General features: G+C 41.1%; 2 protein-coding genes across 3 annotated transcripts; both read left to right on the top strand.

Annotated features, from left to right (window-relative positions):
* The first annotated feature begins 43 nt into the window (after positions 1-43).
* snip1 (Smad nuclear interacting protein 1) lies at positions 44-2,994 on the top strand. Its single transcript, XM_022226455.2, has 2 exons — positions 44-391; positions 837-2,994. Exons 1-2 carry the CDS (start codon positions 230-232, stop codon positions 1,788-1,790), a joined length of 1,116 nt encoding a protein of 371 aa, XP_022082147.2. The 5' UTR covers positions 44-229; the 3' UTR covers positions 1,791-2,994.
* Positions 2,995-3,657: 663 nt separating this feature from the next.
* On the top strand, positions 3,658-9,545 carry LOC110974544 (Fanconi anemia core complex-associated protein 100-like). Of its 2 annotated transcripts, none has more exons than XR_015427830.1 (7): positions 3,658-4,090; positions 4,654-4,823; positions 5,084-6,288; positions 6,521-7,468; positions 7,838-8,114; positions 8,329-8,409; positions 8,722-8,751. XR_015427830.1 is itself a non-coding variant. In XM_022226274.2 (7 exons), the coding sequence occupies exons 1-7, from the start codon at positions 3,905-3,907 to the stop codon at positions 8,860-8,862; spliced, it is 3,003 nt and encodes a 1,000-aa protein (XP_022081966.2). In that variant the 5' UTR covers positions 3,658-3,904; the 3' UTR covers positions 8,863-9,545. The 2 variants fall into 2 exon arrangements, 1 of the variants encoding a protein (XP_022081966.2); XM_022226274.2 differs by having other exon boundaries at positions 7,838-8,109; positions 8,722-9,545.
* The last annotated feature ends 297 nt before the right edge of the window (positions 9,546-9,842 follow it).

The following is a 9,842-nucleotide window of genomic DNA, read 5'->3' as shown; positions in this document are numbered from 1 at the left end:
GAAGGACAGTCTGGTAACCAAGTACTATTGTCAGTATAGAAGCGTGAAAGACGTCGAGAAATTCATCGATTTGTGGAAATTCTCGAAATGTGACAATTCAATAAACGTTCATACGGTTTAACACAGTTTTGTTGCACTGCAGTGGTATAGTCGTCCAGTAAAGATTATCGAATGTACACTTAAAATAGCATATACGCAAGGGTGTGTCTGTTGTTGGTTTCCAACAGAAATGTCTTCAAAATCATCCCGAAATCGGAGGGACGACAGCGACAGCGATGACGAGGGGAGAAAACATCATCATCACCGGCATCACCACCATGACCACGGGCACCGTGACCGCCACGGTTCGCGGTCTCGGAGTCGGAGTCCCAGGTATCGAACAGAAAAGAAAGTAAGTCTGAACAGAAAAGAATGCAAAGTATGAATGCCTTTTTGCATCATTAATAATATGTGATGATCCTTGTTAGTTGGGTGAAAATAAAAATTGTAAGTGACTGGGAGAAAAATGCGAACTTGTTTTGTTGTTTAGTTATAAAAAAATATATAGGCCCACTCCCATTTCAAGAGAAATTTTCATGAATCCCGTCCAAGTTGGAAAGAGTCAAAATAATTCCATCTTCATGCCCATATTCGAGTTGATGGAAACCAATTTTAGAGATGATTTTTTGGGGGGGGTATTGTTTTCTTTGGATTTGTGGCTTTGTTATTTTTTAAAATATATTTTGTTAATATCGTTTGTTAAATTGTTAGCATGTAGGAAGTGTATTGAATTTGAAAGGAATTTTCTGACAGCTTGCATTTTTGATAAAAGTATCTTTTTCTATTTTGTTATTTAGGAAAAGCATGGTCGGGGTCATGATAAACATAACCATTCCAGAGATAAGGACCTCAAGCCACGGAAGCACAAAGATACCTATCATGAGGATAACAGAAAGCCTGACAGACATCACAAAGACAGACTTGAGAAGGAGACTACAGAAAAGAAGAGAGATCATGAGAGGGCTGTGGAACGACGAACTGAGGGTAAAAATGGGGAGAAACATCAAATGAGTACTCTGAGGGGTAAGTGGGACGATGACCCTGGTGTGGAATCCAACAGCCCTGGGGAAAGGACTGGGAGTAGGGAAAACAATAAGAGCCAGCAGGCAGCGGGACAAATGAGAATAAAACAAGAGCGTGAGTGGAATGACAATCGCAGGACTCAAGATGCCAAACGAAAACCTCCCAATCCATTCGAGACTGGCTCAGATGGGGCTGGCCCTTCAGAAGAAGGAGGCCCCCCACCCGAGAAAGAAAAACCAAACTTTGCCACATCCGGCAAACTCACTGAGGACACAAACACTTACCGCGGCATCGTCATCAAGTACAATGAACCACCAGAGGCCAGAAAGCCCAAACGAAAGTGGAGGCTGTACGTCTTCAAGGGAGACCAGGAGCTTCCTCTTCTTCACATACACAGGCAGAGTGCCTACCTGCTAGGGAGGGAGCGACTGATCGCTGACGTGCCCATTGATCACCCGTCCTGCTCCAAGCAGCATGCGGTGCTCCAATACCGCCTCGTCCAGTACGAACGTCCAGACGGCACCATGGGCAAACGAGTCCGGCCTTACATCATTGACCTCGAGTCATCCAATGGAACGTACATCAACAACAACAGGATTGAGCCAAAGCGATACTATGAACTCCACGAAAAGGACGTTATCAAGTTTGGGTACAGCACAAGAGAGTATGTACTGCTCCACGACAAGTCCAAAGATGATGACCCCGATGGTGATGTAGAGGAGGACTAGATGGACTCTCAAACTTCAAAATGTGATTCTGAGGCTGGGCTCTAACTTTTAAATGCTCCAAAATGGGAAGAAGCAGGTTAAAGATATTAACCATAGCGTACCATTCTGTAATTCAACAAGAAGTACATTAACCATGGGTCTGAAGTTAAGACAGGCCACAGGGGTCATGGTCTCCATTAGCCTAGTATGTGCCTCAATGCACCCCTGATATCCCTCCCATAAACAGTTGAATTTACTCTTTCCGGATGAAAAAAAATCCAGCATACCCGTCAAGAAAAATTTCCAATGAGCAAAGCTGACATCCAAACTCACAAGTGTACATTTATCCACATCACTTTGAATGGCTTAGTGTAATACCCAGATGAAAACCACGACAAATTTCCGTTCTAACTTGATGTTGATTTACTGTGATGTGGGGGAAAGGAATAATGGATTTTGTAAATGAGAAAGATCAGTCTTGAAAAAAAGTAACAGTACTTGAAAAGTGAATGTGTTTTGCATTCAGCAGATTTTGCCTAATTCCATAAAATAGAAGTGTTTATTTTTAAGGTGCACAACCTCATGTGAAGACCTTGGTTGTGGAGATACAATGATTGTGATCTGTTTGCTATCACAGCATTGCCGGTGACCAAGCTTTTCCATACTTGTGTTTTCAACTGAATTCAGTCTATAATTTAATTTATGCCAAGGCACAAATGGATATGTGGACAAGCGAATGTCTGTTGCCAGGCACAAATTGAACGCTGCTTTTAAATCAAGCATGGAGATAAACTCAAATTTTTGAATTTGTAAATAATTAAGAGGGCCAATTTCAAAGAGCTGTTAAGCACAAAATTTGCTTAAGCACAAAAAACCTTGCTTAAAAAAACAGATTACCAGCTTAAAATCTATGTGATTGTCATGTTAACCAAAAGACAGGTGAATACCATTCCAAACCAATATTCATCACATGGATTTTGGCTGGTACCTGATGTGTCAAGTAAGGTTTTTTCATGCTTACACAAATTTTGTGCTCTATGAAATTGGCCCGGGCTCAGCACAAAGTAGTGTAACTTTTTTAAAGAGGAAAGAATATTTGGTGTGCCTTGGTGAAGGTGGAATTGTCTTAAATTGTCTTGAAATATCTTGTTTTTGAGTGGACAATAAAGTTGGAGTTGAAGGTTTCATTAAAAATGTTGGATTCCAATAAAAAAGGAAATTTAAATTTGTTTTGAGTTCGGCCACCAAAGGAGTCTTGAATGACAGTTTGGTTTTTTTATTATCCAAGTAACTAATCATACCTAGGCCCATGAGCAACTATTTCAGTGTTCCGTCAAAGAACAATTACGGGTCCAGTCCACTAATTCAAGCCCCATTGAAAACGGTGTAAAATCAGTACCGTTCAGGGCCTAATAACATGCACGCCAACATCCCTGAGATTTCTGAAACACAAATGAAATTCTTATCTGATCACCAATCTTTCAATTTCTTTTCAATTTTCTGTGGGTTAACCAATTAGTTTTAATTATTCCCACAAAACAAAATCACCCCCAAAAAGTGATTTTTCCGAAGTCTGATTGCAGCCATTTTTTCAAGTGGCAACCCTCAACTTTCTCGGGCACTTAGGACCATTTTTCAACCGTAGTTTTTAGCCCTTCTGCTCTCATATGAAAGCCCAAATTCCCCAGGGAGTTGATCCTGGCAAAGATTTACACAATCTCACCATTTTGGGGGCCAAACAATCTCCTTTTTCAAAAGATACTGTGGGGGCACTTTTAATGATCATGAGCTGGTCAAAAATTTTCACTTGAATTAGTGGTCTGCACCCTTATTGATGTTTGAGCAACGCCCTCTGTTGACTTGAAACCGTGACTTTTGTCATCGGGAGGGACGTCCAAGTTTACCCTGGCCCTAACTGGACAAAACAAAAAATTTCTTCAGTGCCAAAAGCAAAGCCATACAACTTCCTATTATTCTTAAATTTCAATTAAAGAAGTATCATGTGTAATCTACAGATAATGGTATTTCTGCTTCGACTTTTCTAAGTATTTGTTTTTATCTCTATCGATACAAATTCATAAAACCCCTATTTAGTAATTTATTATTTAGTAATTGACAAGAGCATGTGATCCAAAATGGCGGCCTCCTTATTCTCAGAATGTGAGGAAAAACCGAAGTCAAAAATAGCTGTTACTGTGGACGACATTTGTCCTGGACTCGACGGGAGCATATGTATTAGCGGAGAAGGAAAGAGACATCAGATCTGTGCTATCCAGAATGGTACCAAGTTCGTGTACATCTATGAAAATGCGACGAGAAAGGTAGGCCTGCATGCATTAAGTTCCGTCATGTGTCTGTGACATTGCCATTACTTGAGCTCGTGTTGTGTCGCTTGTCAAGTGTGTTTACTGTTGTGTTGGGTTGAGTACATCCAATAACTATGCTAATAGAAGCTCACATATTTGGCCTGTTTTTAGTTTACACACGTACCATCATGGCCATGCCTTTACAACTAGGTACCAGGGCCCTTCGACAAATCTAAGGGCATTACAGCATATCTTTCCATGCATACGTTTGTCTGTTTTTGTTTTCAGAATACATCGAAAAATATCATAATAAGGGAAACAGTTCCATACCTGTACATCTCTTGGCACTGTGCACAAACTCTGTAAGACTGGTCTGAAAATTTCAAAAGTATTTTCCAAGAAAATACTTCAATATTTCCACTGCTAAATTCGACTTTGTGTGACACGTTTCACTTTCTGTTGGTTACTAAACCACTGCAAGGGAAATTCAGTGATGACCTTGTATGGAACTCTTACCGAGATCAGAGCATTACAAAGTTTGTGTGATGAAGATTTCTCTTTTGTGCAATGTTTTGTAGGGAATTCTCCAGCTGCCAGACCAGTGCCATTGTACATGTATGTGTTTGTCCAAGGATACGGCAGGAGATGAACATCTTATGTGTGGGATGCAGAACGGTCAAATCATCCACTACAACTTACAGGCTTTCAAAGATGACACCAAATCGAAGAAGAAGAGGAAAAAGAAAGAGTGAGATTCTTTTCCAGACAAATATTCTAAGAAAGGTGTTAGGGGTTCTAAAAGTCTGAGAAAATTGCAAGATAATTGTGATGTTGTACATTATAGGCATTGCAATTTTGGAAGATCACATTTTAATTGTTTAAATTTTAATCGTCATAAAACAATAATTATTTTATTGTTTACTTGTATGATATAAACTAAAATGACCCCGATAACAAGGCAAGAAATAAATTGTGTTTTATGATATGTTTGGTCTATTTTAATCTCAGCAAACACAGGAGCAAAAACAAGCCCGAGACCGTTACTCTGCATCACCAAGAAAGTCAGGAAGATATATTTGGTAATCTCTTGGAACCAACTGATGCAAAGCCATCGAGTTCTCACGGCCGTCCTCCTATAATTGCTGAGGAAGATGGATTGTCCGAGAATGTGGTCATCTTAGGGGATTCTCATATACTCCTGAATGAGCCCAGTGTCCAAGATTTGATTCTTGTCAAAGGTTGCCTTGTCACTTGTGCAAAATGCGCAGCTGGGTGGACAAAATCTGTGTACTGTCAGAAGGTCAGAGGTCAGCCCGAAATGGGTAACACGACATCTGAGCATACAGTTGGCAAACGAGAACTGGAGTTTGAGAGATCAGCGTCATTTAGGACTTTCCTACCTGAGAATAAAACAAGATCATCCAGTCACCATGGAGACAGGTCTGTTGACCAATCAGGAGCCTCACCTTGCCTTAGAGAGCCAATAGGTTCTGAGGCAGAGCACTGGAGCAAGAAGCCACAGTTATTCTGTGTAGTATCGCTAAGCATGTGCAAAAATGAGGATGTAACCAAGGATACATGTAGGGGGAGAACATTGGTTCTGGAAGACAGTTTGTACAACCAACTTTTTGGCTCAGACTTCAATTTTCTAGACACTCCAATAATTCTTATTTCCCTTCCAGATGGCCACATATACTACTCCCCTCTCAAAACCCATGGAATCACCCAAGTGGGGAATTCAAAACAAGGCAGAATTGGATCAGACTGGTCTAGTCTAAATACAGGATTGTTCTTTGCTCTGGACGAACCAGCTGCCACCATTCATGGTTATAACACAAAATTCTTGTTAGAGGCAGACCGGGAGAATCTGAATGCCAAAACTACACAGCACGGCTGTGATTGCGTATGCATCGTGGGGCAACATGGGAGAGTCATCCAAATCACGGAGAACATCACTTCCAATCAGAGGGAGACACTGAAATTCACTGAGAATCATGTCAAAGGTCCCGTGCAAACTGTTTGCAGGACCAGAACACCACAAACACTGCTGTATTCAACCGGTAAAGAAATGTACTCTCTCTCTTTCTCGGAAGCTTCGAAGAAGGATGCATCAACTGCAGCTCGCAGGAGCAACGTCTCAAGTTCCTATGTCCTGGGAATTGGAAAGATTAGAGCTATGGTTGTGCTTGGCAGAGCTAGCAAAGATTCAAGTTGTAAGTAAACTAACTAGTTACCACTAGTTGTAACTAAACTAACCAGTTATCACTTCTATCTTTCTGGGCCTAAAGTTCCCCAGGTTAGGCCACAATTTTCTCCTGCCCACAGACACCTTCCTTGCCCTTATTGGCCCTCATGAAATGTTATAGTTGACATTTTCACTTTACTAACTACCCTTTCCTCAGCTATTTCATCTCTGCATTAATATCTGGGTTATATTTTTGCCAGGTAGCAACCCTGTAATGGCTCTAACTGAGGGTGGCAGAGTTCTCAAGCTCCACCCGTCAACAGATCGTTCCCGTGACAACAGAGGTTCACCGATCACTGCTTCTGCAGCTGGCAAGAGAATGCAGGAACTACTCCAAGCTATCAACAACATCTCGGAGAGGTCGGGCGATCTGGCCAAGCTGAGCCAAGCACAAGATCGAGTCCTTCGGGAAATGAGCCAAGCCTGTCATGTGGCCAGCTTGTTGCTAAGCAACCATAATTGTGCTCAAAATTCCACCATATTTGGCATGGAGATACATTGCACATTTAAAAATGATGGTCCTCTTTGCAGTTTGGAGCTCTTGTGTCAGCTGACCAACCACAACAAGTGGAGCCTGTCACACGGTTGGTCCCTTGCAGTCTTCCTAAACGCTGAATCCGATTGGACAAACCTCGAGTTGGACCTCAGGCATCATGTGACAAAGATCGTGCCATTGGTGAACTTCCAACCAAACCAAACCATTGACTTTATTTACCCCTTGGAAAACAGGAAGACCTCTCTTTTACTGCCTTTGGATGTGCAATGCTTTCTTTATTTTTCTCCAGAGGAGTGCTTATCCTCGATCTTGCCAGAGCAGACAAACTTGGAGACAGAAACTCCCATCAAAATGGACGAAGGTGGGATTTTACTGCCACTGACTGGACCGACTGTGATAGATTTAATCACAGTTCTGAGACCGCAGTTCAGCCAACAAAATGCAGCTCAACACACCAGGCAATACCAAACAGCATGGAACAGAGGGTTTGATTGGCTGGCTTCAGCGTTAGAGACAGCAGCAAGCAACAGACCCTCGGCCAATGGGACAGGCTATACCAACTCAGAAAAGACTGGTGACTCGACATCAGCATCTACGTGTGTGACCGTCAATGCTGATGTGACTGCAATGATTCTGCAGCACAAAAAGAATGGTAATATTTTCACTGTAGTTTGAAATTCAGTTTCAATTTTCATACACCAATCAATAAACATGCTGCAGTCCTTGTGATAAGTTTGCATACACTTGTATGGCAGTGTATGTTATAGAATGGTACGTCTGTGAATACAGCATTCAGTGGATGCCTGGAAAAAACTTGATCAGGTGTGCAAACAGAAAAACTACAATAGAAGATAAATCATTTTCAAGTGTACACTTTTTTGCAACTGGCTGTCCATTTTGCCTTGATCTTTTTTTCAAGCAACACATTATTGCTGCCGAAAAATTCAAGGAGGCAAAGTACTTGAAATTATTATTTTCCTTATCAGACGTTTTATGATTTGATCAAATTCTGCTCTTGCAGAGTGTAGTCAAGAGGAGCAGATCCTAAGGTGGCTTCTGGAGGACAACAGGCTTGTTGCACCATCGACAAATCCACTCTTTCTGCTGACACCAGATGCCAGGGTCGTGACCTTCCAGGTCAAAGTTCAACCTGCCAGGAGAGAAGGCACTGGAGCAATGAAAGATGCTTGCAAGGAATCGGGACGAAGAGAGGAGGCAGTAGAGATCATGATCACGGCACCAGACTACCCAGTGCTGACCCACTTGCAGCTTGCTATGAACAGAAGAATTAAGGTCTGGTACGAGATGTTCTCTAACAAAACAAACCAACCAAAATCCCAAGATGGTCCAAAATAAACTACTAATGATCAAATCATCCTTCCTTTTTCTTCCCCTTTGCCAAGTAAAAGAATGCTCTGTTCTCATTTTTCTCTCATGTCCTTAAGTTTTCTAGGCTAAACACACACCCACTTGCTTGTCATATCTTTTCTTTCCACATTTCTGTGTGCACAGACGCTTGTGCAAAGAGCTGGCAGAGCTGGTGGTATCACCACTTCTCAAGACACACTGCAGAAGGAGCTTCGAAAAGTTGAGGTATTACCTTGCAATCTCTTTCTTCTGACTTCAGTCACAGTCAGAAACAGTCACAGTGTATCTTCTCGTAAAAATACTTTCATAACCCTCATCCATCTACCTCTGGCTCTTATTTAATGAGGCCATTGACACCTATTTTTCTAGATCCTGTCATAATCTTTTTCCTGCATCATCAAACATCAGGCAAAGATGGGGAATTTTAACAGTCTTTGAACAGTTAAGGTTAAATATTTTGGTGTCTAAATCCTGAAGTCCATCTAAATCCTGCACAAAGCATGTGTTATTCTTTCGAGATTTTACAAATTTTTCCAGGCTCTTCACAGGAAGGTTGTGTCCCTCCAAGATAACATGATACTGCACTCTTGCTGTGACAACCAGTGCAATCATAGTCCAGACAGCACAGCCATACTTGAACTCCATCAACGGATGAGGAGTCAATTGACCTTCCTGTAAGGTCAGAGTTCAAAGGTCTCATGCAGCTGATAGATGTGTTCTCCAACTTGCCAAAGTTTGTAACTTTTAAAAGTGTTTTTTTGGGGTGTCAGTACTTAACACTTTTGCAGTCAATGCAACATATTTGTAGAATAGAATGTCTCCCATGTTTTTCTCAATCAATCGGGCATTGCTTTATTGTGGACACATCTAGGAATGCAGTCACCATACATATTATTGTAAAATTTCGTTCAGAAAAACGACAACAGTCTGTTTATTCCATAACCTGCACCCTACTCCAGTTAAAAGGGGCCCTCCTAACGAGCATTCATCTATATTGGAATTATAAGGTAGAGAATGTAGCTGTTCCTAACTCCAAAATACACAACAGTAAACACAAAGTCATCTGTGCCTTGTTTTAATTTTCATTCCGTGGATAAGACGAGATGTACAGGATAGGCAGTTTGTTGGCACATTATATACACAGGCCTGTCGGGGACAGCGGAAATGTATTAATTCATGATTAAAGCAGTGGCATTTTCATGACTAGTTTGTGTCAGCTAAGTGCTATAGGCTCCAAGACCAAATGGTTCAGAAGAAACAACTTTTCTTAGCTTTTGTACACAGCGGTAGTCATTATTTACTGTTCTATTTTGATACATAAAGATTTTCATAAGCTGTTAGGTTTTTATGAGTACAAGAGATTGTATTTGAAATTTACTTTGAATTGAAACTTGGTTGAAATTAAGTACTCTGGTATACAAAAGAACATTGAATGAACAAACTTTCTGCAAAAACACGGGATCTGATAAAAAAAAAAGTGTGTGTAATTCAGATTACACATGCATAAAGAAGAAAAAACTAAACGGTGCGTAACACTGTGGTTTGCAAGAAAGCAATACAACTGATTTGATACAAGATCGAGTTGAATTTCTACTTGCCCCCCCCCTGAGTTTTAGAATCCCCAGACACCAAGCTATTTACAACTGGGATAGTTAAAC

Source organism: Acanthaster planci, linkage group LG15, assembly GCF_054643075.1.
Source record: "Acanthaster planci isolate LZ-2023a linkage group LG15, COTS_SCS, whole genome shotgun sequence".
In the NCBI taxonomy this organism is placed as follows: Eukaryota; Metazoa; Echinodermata; class Asteroidea; order Valvatida; family Acanthasteridae; genus Acanthaster; species Acanthaster planci.
This window is presented reverse-complemented; position numbering and strand designations above follow the sequence as displayed.

What these genes read in the sequence shown, in the direction of transcription:
- snip1 (XM_022226455.2), top strand. Translation starts at nt 230, where the DNA reads ATGTCTTCAAAATCATCCCGAAATCGGAGGGACGACAGCGACAGCGAT. An exon ending in GGTATCGAACAGAAAAGAAA is followed by an intron (nt 392 to 836) that starts GTAAGTCTGAAC and finishes TTTGTTATTTAG; the next exon opens with GAAAAGCATGGTCGGGGTCA.
- LOC110974544 (XM_022226274.2), top strand. Translation starts at nt 3,905, where the DNA reads ATGGCGGCCTCCTTATTCTCAGAATGTGAGGAAAAACCGAAGTCAAAA. An exon ending in ATGAAAATGCGACGAGAAAG is followed by an intron (nt 4,091 to 4,653) that starts GTAGGCCTGCAT and finishes AATGTTTTGTAG; the next exon opens with GGAATTCTCCAGCTGCCAGA. An exon ending in AAGAAGAGGAAAAAGAAAGA is followed by an intron (nt 4,824 to 5,083) that starts GTGAGATTCTTT and finishes TTTTAATCTCAG; the next exon opens with CAAACACAGGAGCAAAAACA.